Raw genomic sequence first — 22,757 nt, 5'->3', positions numbered from 1 at the left:
GTATTTTCAATATCAATCATCTATGATAAAAGACCACGCGCCGTACACTAAAGTGAAGCAAACATCTGATTATTAAAGTGATTTCAGGGCGCCTTAGATTCTGATCCTCTCGACGTGACGTCTGAGGAGGAAATAATACAGCGCGTTAGTGAGTGGAGAGTAATTACAATGAGATCAAGGAGCATCTTAGTGGTAATTTACTCGACTGCATAATCAATTCTGTGTGTGTGTGTAAACAGCATTTTTGTTATCTCTTTGGGACATTTTATGGTGTGAACACTGACTTTGACAGGTACAATTGTCATCCTGGAGACCAAAGTTCAGTCCTGGAGAGGCAGAACCTCATTTCTGTGGCTCCATGTGAGTTTGGATTGAAATATTAACATTTGATTTGTGGTTAGGTCAGGGTTAAGTTTAGGCATTAACTAGTTAGAGGACAAGTTTGGTTAAGCAATCAAAATAAATGGAATCTATGGGGTTACAGTTGATGCAGTGACGGCACAGTTCACTGTCCAACTGCTGCGGCTGCAGCGCCACTTTAGAAGCATTTGTTTAGTTTTGGTGGACAGAATATATCAATTTTATTTGTAAAATAAAAATCTAAACTCCTATTTGACTTGGATTGATTGATGGAAGTAGTGAACATTAAGGATGCAATGGAATCACTGACATGTGAAGATGCACAGTCCTCATGCAGGCGTTCAGCACTTTGTGGAGGTGGACAGCGATTGATTGATTTATTTACTTATTTCATTCATTCTTCATTCATTTCTTCATTTATTTATTTTTTTTTGTAAAGAAGCTGATATTTTTGTATTCATCCAGAGGAGCGAACCACTTTAGGAGAGGAGGGACTTTGGTGGTGACCTGGTGTTAATAAGTAAATCGTGGAAGAGTCGTCAGATTTCTGTGCATGTATTCGGCAGCAGGTTTATCCACTCAGAGGCAGCAGCGGCTGCGATACTATTTTTAGAAGCAGCGTTGCTGTAGGAGTCAATCAAACTGGCGGCTCCAACAGTGTTTTCATGACAATCTGCTGCTTCTTTTTTTGGGGTGCTGCAGTCTTCTGAGATTCCCATCAGCGCTCACCGGGTCATGAGATAGGACGCTGCATTTACATCTCTCTCTCTCGCTCTCGCTCTCTTTTTTCACCTTCTTGTCCTGAGCTGGTGCCCAATGATGCCCTTTCTCCTCCTTCTCTCCCGGCACCGGTGGACTGCAAACTTTTACGCAACAGCATTTCATGGCACCAGTAGCTGCGATGCTTTCGGGACCTCGTATAGTTTTGTGTCTTTTCAGTCGTTGCAAACGAAGATGAGACAAGGGTGAGACAGGAATGAGAACGGTTTCGTAGGAACCAACGGAAGAGCCTGAAGGAAAAAAAGGAATCAAGAAGCGCACGGTTGTTTCCTCTCCACTTCTCTCTTTTTTTTTGGAATCTGGCTCCTATGGGAATTAAGCACTCGTCCCGCTGCATGCTCCTCAGGAGAAAGATGGCGGAGTCTGAGAGCATGGAGGTAAGTGTGAGGAACACTTTTTTACTCTTTTCCAACCAAAACGAGCGTTTACTGTAGTTCCAATAGACGAGTTCTGCTCCATGCGCCACGCAGTACAGCTGCAGCACGCACCACAGCTCCCACCTTTGGCAGAAGTTGCATCCAGGACAAAATGCAGGATACTGAGTGTCCCGATATCCGAGTACACCGGTAATATCTGTCTCTCTCTCTGCAAATGTGTTTACAACGCCCTTCCATCACCACCCATCTGACAAAAGCATGCATTTGTGCATGGAAGGCGCAAGCGAGGGAGTTTTTCCAACGAGGATCGAGTGCACTTACTCTCCCCTTTAACCTGTGTTCACTTTCATTTAACTCAAATAGTACATTTATGATTAGGATTCCACTCTCTATTCATATAAAACCGTGTTAAGAAGGAATACATAGTAAGAAATAAACTACAGCCTGTATGTGTATAAGAGCTGCTGCTGCTGCTGCTTCTCGCTGCGCTGAGATCGGTGTCACTTGCGCTGTCCAAGGTACTGCAGCATCCTGCAGGCGAACAGGACGCTGGGAGATGATGTGTCATTAGATCCACACGTCAAGCACAGGAGGTCTCTACATGGGGGGGTGGGGGGGGTCCCCATGATCTAATATAACAACGACAGTATGCGATCACTGCAGTGAAGAAGTCATCCACCATACTCTTCCTCCTCCTTTCTCCTCATCTGGGGGTAAAAATCCGGCACGGCACAACAAGACACCCCCCCATCTTTTACTGAGTCCTGTGCCACATTTGTATTCACAAAGTGACTGGAAACCGTGGGAGCAATGCTGATCTATTTTATTTATTACTATTTTAAAGAAATGCTTTAAAGATTAAAAGACTCTGTGAAGTCACTGCCGGCCTCATGTTGCTTCAGTGTGCAATATTTATCACAAAACTACTCCTCAGAGCAAGTGGATTCATGGGAGAGACTCCTCAGTCTTTTCAGGCTTGCAATTGTGCTGCGGGGTCTGAGGGCGGGAGAAGGCAAGAGAAACATGATGGTAGGGTGACTCTGACATAGTCATGGAGGTTTGGACAATGACAATAACATATTGCACACGGAATGCATTACTTGAATGGAATGGAATAGGCTCCACATTTCGTTCTACTTTGTCCTACTGGCAGTCAGGTTCCCATCATATCCTGAGATGATCTTACATTCCACTGCAGTGATTGTAGAGTGTAGATCATCTCAGGACATGATGAGACTCCAGCTGTTTTCCTGTTGTAGCTCCCCCTCAGTAAAACACATAAAACAGAAAACATATTTATGTCAGTGTTAAAGGTCCAGTGTGTAACATTTAGGTGGGTTTATTGGCAGGAACTGAGTATATGTATGAATGTATAATTGCTTTAAAAAGTCATTTGTTTTGGTTTAGTCTTGGGGGGAAAAAGCCTTGTTTGACAGAGGCTGTCCTCTTGCCCAGTCATGATTCAGCAGCCTGAAGCAGAAGCTTACTGTATAAATGAAAAAAGGATGTCTCCGCCCACATAAACGCGATGCATAAACCGACCAAGAAAAAGAAAGACAGGACAAGCAGAGAGGCCACCGTAGTTCCCTGATGCGCTTGAGAGGGAGGGCTGAGCATGGGAGTCTCTCTTGCTACTTGTTGCTTTGTTGCAATCTGCGGTTTCACCATTAGATGGCACTGTTTCAAACACACTGGATTTTTAACATAAAGCTGCCCAACCAAACCATCTTCTATTTCACGGGTCTCACACTCAAACAACCTGGCAGCTACTGAGTGTCTAGTTTGGTCAGAAGGGGGCAAAAAGTGAGAGATTTGGGAAAAATAAACAATATAATAATTATAATTGAAATAATAATATTCATGATATTTCACATCATTCCAATGTAAAAGTGTTAGTTTTAATATGAAAGTGGCAGGCCACATGAAATTGATTGGGGGCCGAGTTTGACACCTCTGTTCTATTAACTTAAATTAAATCAAATTCAGTTTTATTTGTATAGCACCAAATCATTACATACATTATCTCAAGGCAGTGTACAGAGGCAACATGATGGAGAGCAAACACTAGGCATCAGTGGAGAGAGAAAACTCCCTTTTAACAGGAAGAAACCTCAGACAGAACCAGACTCAAAGACGCCACATCTGCCTCGACCGGTTGGGGTGAAAGGAATACAAATAACATTAAACAAATGGGTCCCCTATAACAGTCAGGTGACACTGTACTAGAGACAATAACAGACCTACGACATAAGAATCTAATGAGTGTTCTTAACGCTCTCGTAACGAAGATCCAGTAACAAAAACACAACCTTGGATGTGTTTGTGTGTGAGTTTTTCTCCTCTGAAACTTTAATTACCAACATCAAATAATGATGCTGTTTTTTCGTATTGAACTTGGCATCAAAATCCTCTCTTCTGTGGCCCTGTCTTGTCACAGTGTTGGCTTCCACCAGCTGTTTATAATGATGCTGTTTTTTTTTTTCTTTTTTGGCTTTCATTGTATTTTATTTAATTATTTTCATTTTTTATTTTTTTTTACAAATATGGCAGCAGTTGCTAAATTAAGAACACATAGGTGAATACTAGACCCTGCTGTCCCTCTGCAAATCAACACCTAAGATGTTTTGGGTCTTTGCTTTTAAATTAAACGTCAAATCTTCCTGAAAAGCAGAACTTTTCCCATCACTCCCCTGCAGTTATCCATTTTATTCCCAATCCACCTTATGTTCAGATGCTTTATCACTAATATCGTTTGCACCAATTAACATTAAATCTCAACCCAGTAGAAAATGAATGCATGTTTATTCTGTCCGTGACCTCAGGTGAGCCCTGCACAATCCCTGTTTGGAAAGATACAGAAATAAAAACATGATGCATTACGGTAAATGTGTTTAGTACTTTTTAATTCTAACTGACAGGTCAAAGTACTCACACAATGAGGATAACGATTAGAGGCAATTTGGGGCTTGGAATCTTGGGACTCTTTAACAAAAGCACTGCAGAGGAGCCAGAGTTTGGCCACTGACCTCGTAATTAGTTATCGAGAAAGGTGAAAATAATCCTTGAACCTTTCATACCTTTACTTGCAATTATAAAATAATAAATGTGTTGTAGCTGTGTCTGTTTCACACGACCACTTATTCATGATTTATTATTTTTAGAAGGCTGAACGTTGTGATGCCAACAAACACCAGAACTGTTCTTTGCTCGACTGAGATGCTGAGTGTCTGTTTCTCCATCCCTCTCTCCCTGTCACACACACACACACACACAAAATAAATGGCTTTATTTCCCAGCAGGCTTCAGAGGTGATAATCAGGCCATTATGGTTGTACCTTCTGTGCAGTGCAGCCTTCTGCTGACTTGATGTCAGTGATCAGAATAATCTTCAGATTATTATTATCTTCGGAGTCAAAGTCCTGAGCCTTAATGGAGTATTTTTGTTTCTTTTGTTTTTGTCTCAACGTCTCTCTTCCTAGCAGCCACAGTCGCAGCCGCGGCCAATACGCATAATTCCATCCCAGTCGGTGCAGCCCACCTCGCTGCCCAAGCCCGTGCCTTCCATCCAGCACACCCCACGGCCTGTAATCCCACCGCACACACCCCACGCTGCCAGTCTGCCAAGCTGCCCAGGGCGAGGCAAGATGTCCAAGTTCCTTAATCCAGAGGAGATGACCTCGAGAGACTACTACTTTGACTCCTACGCTCATTTTGGAATCCATGAGGTAGTGTTTTATCACAATGAGAGTCCTTATTTGTTAGTCTCATATCTGCTCTTGCCAGTCATGCAATGTATTTTTTAAATAAATAAATTAAATATTCCCAGGAAACAAGTCATTTCACTGAAAATCTTGAGTATTTTCTCAACCTTTAAGATAAAGTCATCTTTAAGCGTTTTAAGCAGGTGTATGAATTCAAGAAGAAGTCACAAATACACTCAGATGTTGACTGCAGAGGGTTCAAAGCTGCCATAATGACGACATATTTTTGGTTGATGAGAATGCACCTGGGAAACAATCAAGCTGACATTGACATAGGCAGTTAGTCATGTTTGCATTTAGTCTCTCCTCATACAGTAATAACACAGTTAAACCTCTGACTCGGACACACAATTACTTTCACGTGTCCTTTTTGTGATCTTTTTAGACTTATATACTATATACCGTACGTTTTCTCTCGTTAGTCAATCTGTGCAAACGTCTGCCATCCCCTGAGGAATTCCCAGTAATTACCAAAACGCTGCTGGCGCCGGACCTTTGCTCCCCCGCAGACACCTCTAACATATCACCCGGATAAACCCAAGCATTTATCAAGTCAAACTGCTAATTGTACAATTGTTTTTTTAAACCTTTATAGGGCAGTTTTGAGCCTTTTCAGACATACTCCAATGTGTCTTCAGCCATATCGCTCTACCAGCGCCACTGTTGTTGTCACCTCCATCTGCCATCTCAAAACGCTGCTGAACACAGACACACAGAGTGAGTCATGTGTCGCTGTGTGAACGTATATTCAGCCATGGCTTGAATGTAACAGACATTTGCTTACATTGAAGAGTCACACACTACTGCTTTAACGTGCTTCAGTATTAATTATAGATGAAGGTTTGACTTTTAACTCATCCCCTGAAGTGCAACACCACAACAACATTTAACAACGTAGAGTTTCATGTCATGGCGAGTGAGAAGTGAGTTCCATGTGAGAGACGTTTCTAATTAAGGGCAGATTCTGGGGGAATGTGCTGTACACGTGCAGTTTCGAAGGTCCTGTAACTTCTTTTTTTTTCCAAGTGAGACATAACATTATCTTTCTTTCCATGCGCTGCCATTGAGGATAGTTCATTTACATTCCAAAGAGAGCACATAAAGCGTGACGGGCTGTATAAAAAGCCCACGTTTGACCTGTGTGATGCCTTTCTTTTATATATTTGGAATGGAGGTTTATTTTTGTCATTTTATTCACACTTGCACACACACAGACAAGGCAGACAGGCTGATCCAGACCCCCCACTATGCATTTAGATGTAGAACCATACGTCTGTGGAAGAATAGAGACAGATAGACAGATTAGGAGGAGCCGGTGTTATTTGTGCCGGTTCCGCTCCAGAAATCACAGCAAATCCACAAATCATTGTCCATTCAATGTTGTGATTGCCACTCTCCTCGGGGGTGAGCTGTGTTTACATCGCGCCTGATATTTCTTTTTGTCGCGCGTTAGGAGATGCTGAAGGACGAAGTGAGGACGCTCACCTACAGGAACTCCATGTACCACAACAAGCACGTCTTCAAGGACAAAATAGTGCTGGACGTCGGGAGCGGCACCGGGATCCTGTCCATGTTTGCAGCCAAGGCAGGGGCGAAGCACGTGTACGGGGTGAGGCGCGTTTACTCGCAGTGGCGTTTCACCGTGCCGGACCATCAGGGTGGCGAGCACAATGACAAGCCGCTGAGTATCACTCACATCGGAACATACATTTCAACCATTTCGTTTGAATTCCTTATAAAGTGTGAGGAATGAAATTGTCTGACAGGCAGCTGATAAATGTGTGTGGCCTCTCAGGCACGTTGATAGGCTGAGCCGCGGTGATTTAAGAGCTTTTACTGTTATCGCGTTCTTATACGGTGGCTGCAGACGGCATATATTTAGTTCAGGGGAGCAATAGTTACATTTCCAAGAGATTTGTTCTGAATTCTACTGCTTGACCTTAAATATTTGTGGTTGTTTGTCTTCCCTCTTTAGTCCTGCCTCACTCACTTTCTCTCCTCCCCTTATCTCTGTCCTGAGGTTTTTGTACTACAGAGTAAGCAAAGGTAAATCTATCACTTAGGTTTCTGCTTTACCTCACATTTGTCCGACCGCTGTCTGACAGGGTTTTAGTTACATCAATGCGGCTAAGGTATTTAGTTCGTTTCTGACCTAAATCCTCTCGTTTTAAGCCAAGCACCAAAGCCCCTTACCTTAAGGGGACCTAAGGCTTATATAAAGCACAATGTGAAACCTGGGACTGAATTCTGGGTCGACACCAACAGCGTTCCGTCATATGGACCTCGTTATAGATAAAAGAAAAGCGATAACCTCCACTCTGGACCGGCTGAGAAATTCCATATGTCAGAGATATTTACGACCACAAACCCACGTTTATTATCCGACTTCTCCATTGGTCATTTATTAATGATTACACTTTAAATACATAGACTGTATAGTTCCTGCTCAGCTACAAGCACGTTTTCCAGGGTCCAAACAGCCAAATCCACTCAGAACCAAAGGTTTCCCAACATATGGCAACCAGGAGGCAGACTTCAACTTAAACAGGTGGCTTATGGTGTTATGGACAGGTTCAAATGTCAGTCAACAGCAGCCTTGGGTCCACAGTCGAGTGGAGAGGTGATATGTCGTTACTGCGCTTTGCATTACGCTTGAAAACCGATTAAAAAAAAGAAACATCTGCTGATGTGTGAAGGTGTTTGTGCAGCAAACATCCACTCAGTTAATGTATGTAAAGTTTAAGTCGTAAAGAGTTAGAAAGGGCAGACAACTGCTCATGTCCCCGGAGGAAAGGTGCAAACAGTCCTTCGTGTGGCAGCAGTGTCACTTGGCAACCAGTGTGGACATCACTCATGACAACGCCCCGTTTTGAATTGACAATTAGCCAGTGCTATGTTGAGGTATAAAAACCTGAAATGTACACATTTCACCTGCAAACAGACTCTTACTGGACGATACCAGCTGTCAATCACACTGATGTCCAGTCATACGTGCTGTGGCTTTTAGTCTAGATTAGAACTTGAGGCCTTAAAGTCCTGAGAGAAATGTTAACTGATGTTATAAACCTAGTGAGCAGTAGAAACTCATGTTCCCCATAGACTGCCATTCAAACAGAGTCGCCCCCTGCTGGCTTTTTAATATATTCTTACATCCTGGTTAGCTTCAGCTGGCAAACTAGAAGACTATGTCTCCTTTTTATATTCAGTCTAAACTCTGTGTTCATGGGATGAAAGAGCCCAGAAAACTGTCAAACTGGCTCGACTTCCCCTGAAAAAGTGGACTAAAATTAAGACGCTCAAATTTCTTTTTCCAAGAATTTTACAACATAAATTAGTCAAATGCAACTAACCAAAATTCAGGAAAAGAAGAATTGTTGAGCTTTCTCCTGCTTGCCACATCGGGTGATAAAGTAAATGTTAGCGAGTTGAAAAGTTATACCTGGGTAAAGTTAGTCAGGCTTCAGGATTCCTACTGACTTGTGACTTTTATATCTACAAGATGATAATGGATGTCTCCTCTCACGGAGGTTCAACAAGCGAAGATGATCTTTTTTGTTAATGACGGCTGGTGTTGACAGAATATTGCACATGTTTTTCTAACACCTGGCATTCCTGTTTGTCTACAGAGTTGTTACAGCCTGATCATTTTTAATGGGCAGATGCACCAGTGTTGTGCAAGAAAGCTGCACGCACCACCAGCAGCCTGCTTATGGGTCCACTGCTAACAGGGAAGACGGCACTAACGTGAGGTCTGCAGACTGGAGACCATGAAAAGACGTCATATATGCGTATCCATTCATCTGCTACCACTTTATCCTCCACATGAGGGTCGCAGGGACACTGGAGCCAAGCTTAGCTGACGTAGGGCGATTGGTGGGGTCACACTTATGGTAAATTTAGAGTTTCCAATTTGCCTAATCCCCAAAATCTGCATGTTTCTGGACTGTGGAAGAAAACTGGAGAACCTGGGTTCCGACCAGGTCACGAACCCGGGTCGTCTTGCTGCAAAGGCAAGAGTGCTAACCACTGCCCATACGTGCATATTAGTAAAAAATGTACATGGATCTCATTCTACCCCCGAGAATTTGTGGCACAGACGAGTGCTTGAATTTATCAGCCTGATCTCCACAAGAGTTCAAGCTTGGATTTGCCTTTTTAGGATCCAGAGTTCACTCAAAGAGTTGTGACCAGATGGAGGTCTCCTGCTCCGTGAAGGAGTGTGCACACCTCTGACAGACAGAGTCCCCGTGGACACACTCCAGTGAAAATCTATACTAGTCTCAAACATCCTGATGCTGTAAAACTCTGGTGTTGACAAATGTTTTCGTTTTGAAAACTGCTCACTAAGACGAAGCCCCCGATGAATGAAGGAGCGTTTTTATACATCATAACTGCAACTGAGGGGGCACCTTGATAAATGAACCATGACTCTGCCTAATAAGGTAGATAATAAATGCTCAGGATGATTCGGAATATTTAAGGGAACAGATCAAGAGCAGCGTGGCAGGAATAACTTCAAAGAATTGGAAATGTCAAACGAGAGATGAAACTGCAGTGGAAGGACACATGTGGAACATACAGTAGGGCTGGTGATGTTAAGCACTGACTAATTGCCACCTTAATTCATTTAAGTACGGAGATGTGGAAGCACTCCAGCTTCAGTGATCACATACAGTAGCTTCTAGTCTTTTTTTTTTCACCCTTCCACTATTTAAGCTCGACTTCGGCAGACTAAAATTCTTAATGAACGTCAGTGCACAAGGCGAGATAACGGTCCCTTCTCCAGAACCTGCTGCCCTCAGGCTCAAATGTCAAAAGTGCTTAAAAACATTCACTTCGTACTATCAAACACAGCAGACAGGACAAATCCCCTAAGCCTTTCACAAACTCATAGCTGGTAAGCTATTAGTTCAGTTTATTTCTTTTTGTTTCTTAAAACCATTTTTTTCCCCTTACGGGGTGGCCTTGTTTAAAAAGGACTCACAATACCAGCCTACGAGTTTTATTAAGGATAGGAACGGCAGACGTGAACAGAGAGAAACAAAGCTGACCTTGTTTCGGTTTGGTCTGATATTTTATTCTATATTTATCTGGCAGCGAGTTACTTTTCAGTTTAATGATATAATAAAGGACTTTCTCATGGTTACAGTGGTAAACGAGATCAATCTCGGTCACTGTACAAAGACAAGAAGCTGACTGTCGACACGTGCCTGATTATTTTATTGTGAGGTTTTGTCATTTCAGGACACACTGTTGTCTTACGTGACTGACAACTGTGGGTTTTATGGGAGGACAGCTTCAAAAAGGGGGGTTGTCACTTTATCCTTTTCCCCTGTCGTTCTTCTATTTCCATCTAGATCATTGTGAGTAAAGTCGAAGGCACCCTGGCTTCCAAAGTATCACGTTTCTGCTTAATTCTTGCTATTCGTCAAAGAGGTACACAGCGGACCGAAACACAGTCGAACGAGATACAGCTATCCCATCAGCGTCGGTACAGGAGTAACATTTTAAAGTGAAGCCAGGACTTTTTGCGAGTGCAGTTGATGCTCCACTAAAGATAGTCTTTCAACGGTATCACAGTCGCCTGTATTGTCTATGGCCGGCTCATTTGTTTTTACTTTTTTCTACCAGATTGAATGTTCCAGTATATCAGAGTACTCAGAGAGGATCATCAAGTCCAACCACCTCGACAGTGGTAAGCGATGCTGCTGTTCCTTAATGTCTCCACTTTGATGACACCGAGGGGAGCAATAATAGGATAGAGTCGTGACAGATAAGGCACGTTGGCAGACAAGAAACATCATTAGAAGAAAATGAAGAAGAAGAAGAAGGGATTGGCCACAGTTGAGCATTTTTGAATCATTGCTAATCTGAGAGGAGAGTCAAACTCAGAGTCAGTTTGCGCTTCTGGGCTGACTCATTTGCAAAATCATGCTTCAAACGCATACCACTTCAGAGCATGAGTAGTAAACCAAGTAGCAACTGGCTGTCACGTCACCCGTAAGAATCTCAACTCCTGTTTCGAAGCTTCAAAATGTGAGATTTGACTGGCTCCTATTGGACAATACCAGTTGTCAATCACCCTGGTGATCACTCATATATGCTGTACTTTATAATCTAGTATCTATTTGTATAATCTTATATTTTAATATGAATGCTATTCATAAAATTGACATCACATTTTACTGAAGCAGTCCTGAAACAAGCAATATGGGCAATAACTCCTCAGGGAATGTTTACTCACGTTAGTGAGAAGTAGATTTTCACTCATAAAAATCCACTCATTCTTTTTGTAGCCAGCTGAGTTGCCCCCTAGTGGTCAATCGGTATATTCTTACTTCTTAGTGAGCTTCAACTGGCAAACCTGCAGGCTACATCCACTTTTTATACACAGTCTATGGTAATAACATTACACCTCAGCGACTGTGAAAACTCAGCTACTGCAATGACCAAATGCCTCGTACATAGACAGATCACTCAGTACACTTTGTTGGGGCGGAACAAACAAACTGAAGTCATGTGGCCTGACTTCATCAAAGCAGCACAAATGAAGTAACTCTGATTTGTCTTATTTGTCACTCACTGTGTAAATCTGTTGCTTAATGATGTTTACAAGATGCTCCATATGCTTCAGTTATCACCATCTTCAGAGGCAAGGTGGAGGAGGTGGAGCTTCCCGTCGAAAAGGTCGACATCATTATTTCGGAGTGGATGGGTTACTGCCTCTTCTATGAATCCATGCTCAACACTGTCATCTTTGCCAGGGACAAGTGGCTGGTACGATGTATGGAGTCGGACGTGTGACATGATACTTGTTTGTCAATATATCTGACAATAACAGGGACAAAACAAAGCCATAAATGTAAAGTCCTAGACTGCGTCTATACTGAATTTATTCAAGCGGACGTTTCTATTTATATGATTGAGTGATACATTCATAACATTCAGCTGTGGTTCCTTTAAAACTGTGGCTTCCAAACTTTTTTATCTAGTGACCTCCTAATATGGTGCAATGTCCTTGCAAAGTGTTTTATTCCCCTGGTTATAAAAATATGAATAATTTTAGAGGCTAGGACATTTTTAAAAAATCCAACACACAATGAATTCATCTAAATTGATTAATGAACTATTGTTTAGCTGAAATGTGTTTTTCCCTTTTAATGCTATTGATAAGCATTAAAAAGAAAAGAGTAAAGGGGGGCGGGGATAACGTAACGTTTTAGTCTTTCATTGATTATGATGCATGAGTTTGTGTGAACAGCTCAATTATTTAAATGTGTACTTGACTGAGCAATGAAATGTCATCAGTGCTGTCGTGTACGCCATTTTATAATGTGGGCAGGATTAATTGCTGGGGTTGTTTCTTCACCTCATTTGTTGAACAGAAACCCGGTGGATTAATGTTTCCTGACCGTGCCTCTCTGTACGTGGTGGCCATTGAAGACCGGCAGTACAAAGACTTTAAGATACACTGTGAGTTCAATGTGAGCGTGTGTTTGTGTGGAGGTGACAGTCGGTCGTATTTTACCAAGTTTATTTCCAAATTTTCACGGCACTTCTAGGCTTTATTTACTAGTTACTGTTATGATAAAAAAAAAAATGAATGGAGAATTGCATTAGAATGTCAAATATTAACCCCTATGGCAAGGCCTAATATTAGTCACACTCGCACCACTAAGCACAAAAAATTGCTTTTTAGAAGCAGGCTATAAAAAATATTATACACAACTATATTATTCATTGAGCTGATTTTTTTCACCTACATCTGACCTAATTATTGATATCGAAAACAAATTTGTACTAATAGTAATTAAGATTCTAACCTTTAAATGCCAGGTTTCTGTCATGATGTCACCATGTTTTAAGATGAAAACATGTTAAGTTATTATTTTTTGTGTCAAATTGACAGTGGATGTGATAGTGCCATCTAGTGGATATAGTATGTTTTTTTTTTCTCCATTATGCCAAATACGGCCAAAACAACACCATCTGGTGGAGAGTAGTAAAAAGGATCAATCCCAAGGCAAAAGCCGAGTTGACACCCATATGGAATATAATAATGTATTATGCTTCCATGAAAGATCAAACATTGCTGTTGGAATGGGTTTCAATAGCACATTTCTTGCTCTTAAAGGTATAAGTGCACTTATGTACACTAATATACCAATTCCTGGCCACAAATGACTATTTCTCTCATTCGTTGCCACACATTAGTATTTCATGGCCTCGAAATACTACTTTGTGGCCACAGATTAGAGTTTTTTTCCCCCACGTCATGTCTGGGGCTCCATAGGTTTACCTTGTACTGTGCTTCCTATAACAAAAACTCATATCTCCACATTATAAATGAGCCATGAGTGTCGAGCATTATCCACATTGTGTGTGTGTGCTCGCCCGTGTTGTACAAAGCCTTTCCAGCTCGGCAAAATGATTCTGAACTTTCTTTTCCTCAGACATTTGAAGTCAACAATGCTCTTCATCTCAGCGTGTTTCCACGCTGAACACGCCAGGAGGATTGTGGGTGACATTTTGCCGCGGAACAAAAAGCCGAGTAACTGCACCAAACAGTGTTAAGCCAGTGCACAACCTCGATCACAAGAGGGAATGTGAACAATAGCCCAAAGGCATCCCACTCACACTCCCCCACACATCTGGGAAATTATACAACCACGGTGCAGCAGATAATATTCAGAGAAAGTCATACCGTGCTGTCTCACTGCATCATATGCTTTCCGATCATGCCTCTGTACTTCAAATTAGTCTGCCCGCTTTTCACGGGTAAAAGGCCAGACTGAATTGAGTGAGACGCATTTTCTTTCTCTCCAGGCCGAAGGCCAAACATGACCTTCATACTGAGGTAGAAGTGGCAGTCAGAAATACTCCAATATTCTAAGACCATTGTGAGGTCATTAGTTCAACTCAGAGCAGCACATACTGCCTTTTATTTAAGTGTTCCACAGTGTTCCAAAAAAGAAAATCCTGAGGTTTGTGACCTGGTCATTATCACTAGCTCAAGTATTTGTTCTTCCTTTGGGTAATGATAGAGTCATGTGAAAAACACTTGATGAATTAAGTATGGGTTGATTTAGCCGAAGCAACAGGGACATCAGCAAAGTCTGTGTTTACTTTGTGCTATTTATCCGTCAAATTGCACATTGTTCCGAAAGAACTGGAGGTCAAACTCAAACAAAGGGTCATAATTCTAAGTACTGCAGCTGTCTACACCTTCCTCTCTATGTCCCAGAAAACTTCATATAATGTAAAAAGAAGTTTTTTTTTTTTTTAACTAAATGAATTGCATGACTGTGTACTTAACAGGGTGGGAGAATGTATATGGCTTTGACATGACCTGCATCCGTAACGTGGCAATGAGGGAACCGCTGGTGGACGTCGTGGACTCCAAACAGGTCGTGACCAACTGCTGCTTAATTAAGGTCAGTATGCAGCACGCGAATATTAAGGATTCAAGCAATTGCAGGGTTTTAAATATGGTTGTTATTGTTATTATGCTGCTGAAGTTCAGGTTTAAGCCCTGACCTTGGACAATCATGTCCAAGGTCCAAGGTACTGTTCAGGTATGGGTTTGGCAGCATATTCGGGGAGATATTAATATTCACGTGATGTCATAAATAAGAAAATGTATCCCTCCGAGTTTTACGAACATAATGATATATGGGAAATGTGCATTCTTTCCCCATTTGACCTCCTAGAAAGCCTGAAAGTAACTATGAGCTGTAAATTTACCACATCAAAGCAGAAGGCAGAGATTTACCTTATCTCAGAGTCTAAGCGGGGGATTTGTCTTTCTCTGACTCAGATCTGGTTCTGGTCCACAGTAGCCTGTATCCATCGTAGACACCGTCACCACAAGGACAGTTTGACTCATGCGTACTCCTGCTTGTCAGTTCTGAGTTAACACAGGTCTATGACTGACTTGGAAAAAATATCCCTTGCCAATGAAGTCCTCTGATATCTGTCTGTGCCAGTCGAACAACGGCTAAAGTGATATTTATATGCTAAATATTAGCAGCGCTGTCGTCAATTTGCAGCCTGAATGATTTATTTCTTTGCCCACATTTGACAATTCCCACCTCAGTGAAACTATAAAGAAGAAGGCAGGAACACAACAGTGCAGAGGCCCAATGCTGTGAGACAGCAGATCAAGAGCACGATAGGAAACAAAAGAGGCAGCAATGACGCAGTGCAGATGCCGTGACTGCCATTAAAGAGGAGAAAGAAGAAGTAGACCAGCAGGCGTGTCCAAAGTCCGGCCCGCTAGCCAACCACGTCCCTGGGTCAGATTTTCAGTTTTATAATGTATAATTTATGGCCAGGGATGGACTGGGACTGAAACTTGGCCCCAGTCATGTGTCAGCTGGTAAGGAGTTCTGCTTTGAGTCGTGGATTTACAACCCAGCCGTGACAGACAGACACATGCATTTATCGCCTCTTATGATACCTGACTTCAGATGTTTAAAAAAAAAGCCGTTTTGTTTTTTTCATTCGCACTCCTTAAATTGCCGTTTAAAATGATAATTGTGACAAGGAAAATAAAATAATTGTAAAACTGTGCATTTGTAAGTAACTTTTACTGAAAAAAAGGTCTAAAGGCACAATTGGACACCCCTGAAGTAGACAAAGAAGGTCTGGTCTGAAGCCTCAGAATTTGTGATTTGACCGGCACCAAAATGTCAAGTTGCCTGCGACCAGGCACCACTTGGACGACAACCAGCTGTCAATCACCCTGGAGTCCGCTCATATATGTCGTGCTTTATCCTCTACTTTCCTCTAAATGGGAACATAATTCACAACATTGACATCGTGTTTTATTGATGAAGACCAGAAGCTAGCGACGGAGACCATTAACTTCTCTGGAAAAATGTTTACTGGCATTATAAATCAAGTGAGAAGTAGAAGCTCATTATCCCACAGAGTGTGTTGGCTAAATGCTACACTTTCATCTTACTTCCTTGGCTTCACTTTTCAAACCAGAAAACCACGTCTTTTTATTTTTATATACAGTCTGTGGTCTCACCGCCGAGCTGTCAATGACATTATGTAACCGCTGTTAGGCTGAAGATCAATAAAGCTCGTACTACGTGAGCTTCATTGTGCGATTACATGGCACACAAACCACCATAACCACATCTGACATATGTCCACCTCTCAGCAGAGGCTATAATACTCTTAGTGACTACTAAAGAGTGATTACAGTGTGTAGACATCAGTGCTGCGGAGTCATAGAAAAACATATCGCATGGCATGCTGCGGTTGGCAAGGTTTGACCTTGACGTGTGGCCGCTGCCCTCTCAGAGCCTCTTGTTCTATAAATCGGACCGATGAGGCTGCTGTGCCACGCATGTCGATAGCAGCCCATCTGCTCCCTCTGATTGTGCCTCTTGTCACAGTGACCTTCTTATTCCTGGCATCGATTAGACGGCTCTGCTCTGTCTCACCTGTCCTCCAGGAGGAATATTGCAACATGATCATATCTTGGACTCCGCCCTCTCAATCGCCAGCTGTTTGTTCTCCTTGATATTAGACAAGACGCTCGTTTTACAACGCGCGGAGATTATTACACATACACCACCAAAGAGTTTAATGAAAATCTCTCTGAAGCTGGAGGGAATGTCTCTGGATCTTGTGAAGAAGAGGTTTACCCATCTGACGAGCGTTATTGTCTTTAAATGGATTACTCACTGACCTCATTAAAGTTGTATCGTGGTCGAGCGGCGCGCACACACAGGACCTGATGTTATTAAACTGCTGCTTGAAACTCCGGCAACGGTGCTCACAGTGAGAATCATTACAAAGTGTAATCCTGCAGAAAAACACATAATTGCACATTAACAATCTGCTTTTACAGGTTTGATTTAGCCTTGAGAGTGTTTACAAGAGGGCAAACATTGCAGAAGTCTTATACTGATCAGAGTAAATGCCTGGCAAATGTGTTAATGGGAGTCATTTTTAAAGAAGGGGGGATTTTTTATGACTGTGATTTTATTGCCAAACAAAAGGCTCATTCCTCCGCAGCAAACGTGGCACCTGGCACCAAAGCAAACGAGCAAGCAGAGAATATCTATTAACATCGATGGAACATGGAGCAAGATTTTCACACTCACAGCCTTCGTGTTTGCTCCGCGGTGTAGGTTTACAGAGAGGCGCACTCCACCTCATGTCACTCAGTCAACAGAACGATCACAATGGCACACAGGGTAACATGGCTTTATGAGACAGTGTGGCATCAGATACCCAATTACAGTGACAGGAATGGGGGGGACAGGAACTGACTTGGCTAGAACCACGTAGGAATAATAGTTTTACATCACACTTAAATGTAAAATGCATGACACCATAGACCTCTGTCCTTGTCTAAGACTTAGTGGCCTCATTCTCCTGGATCCTGATGCAATCCTAGTGGGGTTTAATGATGATATTCTTGTCATTTTATATGTGTAAGGTGCACTTTACTTTTTCATGTTGTTCTCTCACTGTCCTTTAAGTATTGTCCATGTCATTATGAACTCCACCCCCAACTGCAAGACAACAAATATGATTTTTCCCTCTGATTGTCACAGCATATACTAATAAGGGTAATATATGGAAAGCTTAAACCATCAGAGTGTACATGGTTCAGTTCAACGTGAGAAAAGCCCTTCTCTTTAATCTTTCAGGAAGTGGATATCTACACAGTAAAGCCCGAGGACCTCTCGTTCACCTCAGCGTTCTGCCTCCAGATCCAGAGGAACGACTACATCCACGCACTGGTCACCTACTTCAACATCGAGTTCACTAAGTGTCATAAAAAGACGGGCTTTTCCACGGGTGAGAGGCCTCACACTTCCATTAAAGCTGCACTCTAGCTCGCTATATATAGACATAGTATATAAATGATGTAATATTTATGTCATCTTAGGTTTTCTGTTTGCTTTAAATAATTCCATGACGGGGCATGAGCGAGAGTTCACAAATTAAACAGTGCCCTCCAGAGTTCAGATTCTGTAACTTGCCAAACACCACACAAAGAACTGCAGAGTGGATCGTTCACTGAAGCTGCAGCTGCTTTTGATTCCACAACAGTGTGTTAGTCACGGTTGGGTGCACTCACGTTTTTAATCAGTAGCAGTACTTTAAATCCGGAAGAGATAAACAACACTACTGTTTGTTGGTGCTTTACACTCTCTCGCTCTCTCTCTCTCTTCTCATAACAACAAAAACGTTTAAGTTGTGAAAGTTTTACCAAACGTTCACCCCTCCATCGGCTGTTGTCGGCTCAGCCGTGCTTACTGTGTCATAACTGCATTAACAGACATTTACGAGAAAAGAGAAAAGTGTCAGTTTAAATGATCTGCATCAGGCCGCAGTGTGGGTCAGACACAAAACCACTCTCTTGGACCCCAGCACTACTGTAGCTCACACTTGGAGGCTGAGCTCAGTTTACGCTTATTTGCTCCTTCAAGTACTGTCATTTAGCACAGATTGATTCAAGGTGAAGAATTGGTATTTGGCAGAGTAAATATAAATTGATTGGTGCCACTAAAGAGTTGTGTTCAGCCTTAGTCTGAGATAATCCAATCCAATCCAACTTTATTTATAAAGCCCTTTAAAGACACCACAGTCGGCCAAATTGCTGTACACAGACATGACAAATAAAAATGCACAAAACAACAACAAAAAAAATGTTTTAAGAGAGGACTTAAAAACAGGAAGTGAGTCGGCCTGCCTGATGTGCAAAGATTTGCAAACTCATGCCACAGTTTCTGAAAAGTCACCTCAGACATGTAAGACTGAAGCAGGTCGGACAGGTCAAGACCATGAAGACATTTAAAAACCAATAAAATCATTTTAAAATCAATCGGGATATGTTAATGTGGGAACTACTACTCCCTGAAGTCTGGACCTGACCTAACTGAGAGGAGAGTGCCAGGTTTGAAGCATTACAGGAGTCCAACACAAAGCCAACGCTCATTGTGTTAACTGGCAGCCGAGGAGGAACTGGGTGGCTTCCATACTAATAGCTGCCCTTGTTAACTGTTACTTCCTTCGAGATAGGAGAGTTAATTAGACTGGCTGTGTTTAGATTGAATCTTCAGACGTTCATTAGAAATTCCCCTAATCTTAGATGAAAGACACGTTTCTAATGTGGCCCGGCACGGAGCACTGTGAATAACAGAGTAGATTAGGCTGGCTAGTATCATGCACAGTGCTGAATAAGAGGGACATGATGCTGCTTTGTCCCAAATCTGTGTGAGACTGACATCTAGTGGTGGTGGAGCAAAATATCTTTTTGAACAAATTCTGTAATAATGTTGAATCAGGGTAACTTTAGATGTCGGTTTGAGCACCTGCTGTTTTGGCCTCCAGGTGCGGATGATTTTAAAAAAAAACACTGGTAAGCATTTCCTATGTCTGCACTTCCCACTTCCCTGTTATTGATTTTTGAGAGTTTTTTGTAAGCAAAGTTCTCCATTGCTACTCATTCAAACTCGGCTTGCCAAAATGTTAAGATACAGATCTAAAACAGTAATCTACACACAAGTGTGACGGACAGTAACATCAGACACACACACAGGCTCAGTCGGGGAGAAAGAGATCAGTAGAAATGCCATGTCATCTACTAAATTAGCATACCAAACACCAGTAAGTTGACAGTGTTTTATTGAGCTATGCCCATAGACCAAGAGCCACCTCGGTGCACCAGCCACACTGATTGGCAGGCTCTTTTATCTGCAGACTCACAAAGGCCTCGTCTATAAAGGTAAAGCTACCGATTTGCCCCAGGTCGGCAGGCAGAAATTCGATTTAAGTGCCACTGACCTTTTGAATCGCAGCCAAGCGTTCAGTGATGGTCAAGGCACTGGAAAATAAACTTGCATTTGCTTTGGGTTGAGTTTCAGGTTTTACCGTTTTCGTGTTTCCATCTTGCACACAAAATAGCACAAAAAGACAAAGTGAAAAGCTAATGGAAGCAGACGGACTCCAGCAGCAGTTTAGAGGTCGAGATTGCACTCGTGCATTTTACCACATTGCTATCTTCTTCAACTTAGGAGAAGAAACTTGCTCCAGAACGAAGACTGAAGAGTGCACTGCGTGTTTCTTTTTCACTTGACACTGATGTCGGGTGGAAAACATACTACTTTATACTCAGCAGTACCATTGCTTGTGCCAGTCTCAGCTGATATAGAAGGCCTACTGTCAGTTTAGCGTGTTCATGTCTAAATCTAGTGTGTATTTCTGTGTGTGTGTCTGTGTGTGTGTGTGTGTGTGTGTGTCCCAGCTCCGGACGCTCCATACACCCACTGGAAGCAGACAGTGTTTTACCTGGAGGAGTACTTGACAGTGCGGAGAGGAGAGGAGATTACTGGTAGCGTTGCTATGAAGCCCAACGAGAAAAACATTGTGAGTGTTTTACAAGTTCATTTTCTAAACGGAAATCATTCGAGCTTTCGTGGCCATACATGGCATAGCTAGGCAGCAGACTTTCTCCTTAGTGCTGGGCAGTAGGGGTTGGGAATCACAGGGTAACGGCCTGGTAACCTCCGACCGGTTATTCATTTGAGCAGCGTCGCCGCGTGAGACGTGAAGTGACGATGCCCCGTCGAGCGAAACTGGTGCCTTAATTTAATAATTGAAATATTGACATTTGCTCTGGCATATCGATGACTGTATTGCGCGAGGAAGGACAGCCAAATCAATATGTTGAGCCACCTCTACTTCACAGCGTTCAGTCAGTGACTGCACTCTGGTGAGCTCCACGCAAACAACAACAGATTATCTTATTGACTACATCAAACACTCTGTGCTCCTTTATTATCAATTTCTCACTCCTGGCTATGTGTTTGCTCATGTTTTCCCTCCCATCGTTGTTTTCTCACTCTGTTTCACCTGCAGCGTGACTTGGACTTTACCTTTGAGCTGGATTTCAAAGGGCAGCTGTGTGAAGCAGCCATAGCTCACGACTACAAGATGCGTTAAATTGGACCGAGGGGGACTACAGCGGTCCATCGAGTACAACCCTAAAGCTCCAGGGGGGGAGACAGGTGACTCACATGACCATAAGCACACTGTCCGATGTAAAAAGGGGACAATGATGGGGAGGAAAAAACAGGCCGAGTGGGTCCCACTGACAACATCACTGCTGCCACTACGGTGTGTGAAGAACACAGGAAGTGACTAGTGACATTAAACAGTTTTGAATGTAACAGTGACAAAAAGAAATGTTCTAGTGTTGATGAATGTCAAAGATTATTGGTGTACGTGTGGTGTGAGATGGCATGATGTAACTCTGTGTTCTGCTCACTATTTGTTTGCCAGGAAAAGACGTTGGACCTTATGGAGGCAAAGCTGTTGTTTTTAAAAACACAGTAGATCTTATGGTTATGAATCACTGTACTGTCCACATAACGTTATAGTACAATAATGAGTTTAGTTTTTATGTCAAAATGTACTTTTGTATATGATAAATACATTTACATTTAATAGCATTGCATTTATATTTGTGTAGGAAAACTAGTAACTATGAAATACCACAGCCAAGGACAAGCCTGTGTATGTACTGTATATTTGAAAGGTGAAGTGTTTGCATTGTCAGTGTACAAGTCGACGTGCCCTGTGTTTTTTTAGTTTGAGCTATGATGTTAAAATCCAATAACATACCGTTCCCATCCCAAGTGCCGACGCTTACTGAGTTATTTTCCTCATTTATGCAATTATCGGTTTTCTTTAGTCCCGTGTGTAGTCAGAAGAGACACTCTCCTTTTATTGAATCTTAGATAAGTTGCTTAAAGTCATGCTCCTTGATCACTTTACTGGCTCTTTTCTCACAAACCGACAAGCACTTCAGAGTGGAGAGAGTGCAATAAGGATGAAAACTTTGAGTTTTTGCTCTTGTGATCATTTCTAGCACTGGAGTTAAAGGAGTTTATCTCAGTGGACAAGTTCATAAGATGAAAAATGTCCATCCGCTTCACCTATGCTCTTCGTACTTGTCATTGCCAAGATATACACTGGAGGGATTTCTTCAGTCAAGTCATCCGGGAGAAAGCCTTTGACATATTGAGGATTACATTCTTTTATATAATGTTTTTTTTTTCCTTTAAAGAGATTGATTTTTTCCTACATTGACACAGGAGAAGCCAAGAACCAGGCCTCTGTTCTCTTGTCATTGCCCCCAGTGAATCTTTACATGGCTGCAAATGTAAAATGTAGTGTCAACACTTGGGGGATAACACAGTAGAACATCACTGACGCATGTCACGAAAACTCACAGCTAAAAGTACAATATCAATAACTAAAAAAGCAATACAATCTCAACAATGCTGTTGAATCATTGATGCTTACAATCAGTTGAGTTGTCTAACTGCTTCAAAAGAATAGCTTTGGAATCTGTTCAAAGAAACATGTCTGAGGAATGCTGCTTGGGTTTAATACAAATCTAACGAACATTCTAATAATAATAATAACAATAATAATTGGCATG

General features: G+C 42.1%; 1 protein-coding gene across 2 annotated transcripts; it reads left to right on the top strand.

Annotated features, from left to right (window-relative positions):
- The first annotated feature begins 920 nt into the window (after positions 1–920).
- On the top strand, positions 921–21,948 carry LOC122776055 (protein arginine N-methyltransferase 8-B-like). Of its 2 annotated transcripts, none has more exons than XM_044036398.1 (10): positions 921–1,517; positions 4,997–5,242; positions 6,732–6,887; positions 10,910–10,973; positions 11,913–12,055; positions 12,664–12,751; positions 14,597–14,712; positions 17,953–18,103; positions 20,556–20,677; positions 21,170–21,948. In XM_044036398.1, the coding sequence occupies exons 1-10, from the start codon at positions 1,449–1,451 to the stop codon at positions 21,251–21,253; spliced, it is 1,239 nt and encodes a 412-aa protein (XP_043892333.1). In that variant the 5' UTR covers positions 921–1,448; the 3' UTR covers positions 21,254–21,948. The 2 variants fall into 2 exon arrangements, with proteins under 2 accessions (XP_043892333.1, XP_043892334.1); XM_044036399.1 differs by having other exon boundaries at positions 922–1,517; positions 5,000–5,242.
- The last annotated feature ends 809 nt before the right edge of the window (positions 21,949–22,757 follow it).

This window comes from Solea senegalensis, linkage group LG10 (genome assembly GCF_019176455.1).
Source record: "Solea senegalensis isolate Sse05_10M linkage group LG10, IFAPA_SoseM_1, whole genome shotgun sequence".
Lineage (NCBI taxonomy): Eukaryota > Metazoa > Chordata > Actinopteri > Pleuronectiformes > Soleidae > Solea > Solea senegalensis.
Note: the sequence above shows the minus strand (reverse complement) of the source record. Positions and strands in the feature narration are given on the sequence as shown.

Excerpts from the sequence above, each read along its gene's own strand:
- LOC122776055 (XM_044036398.1), top strand. The coding sequence starts at position 1,449 with ATGGGAATTAAGCACTCGTCCCGCTGCATGCTCCTCAGGAGAAAGATG. Across the intron at positions 12,752-14,596 it reads CAAAGACTTTAAGATACACT|GGTGGGAGAATGTATATGGC; the intron begins GTGAGTTCAATG and ends TGTACTTAACAG. Across the intron at positions 20,678-21,169 it reads AGCCCAACGAGAAAAACATT|CGTGACTTGGACTTTACCTT; the intron begins GTGAGTGTTTTA and ends TTTCACCTGCAG.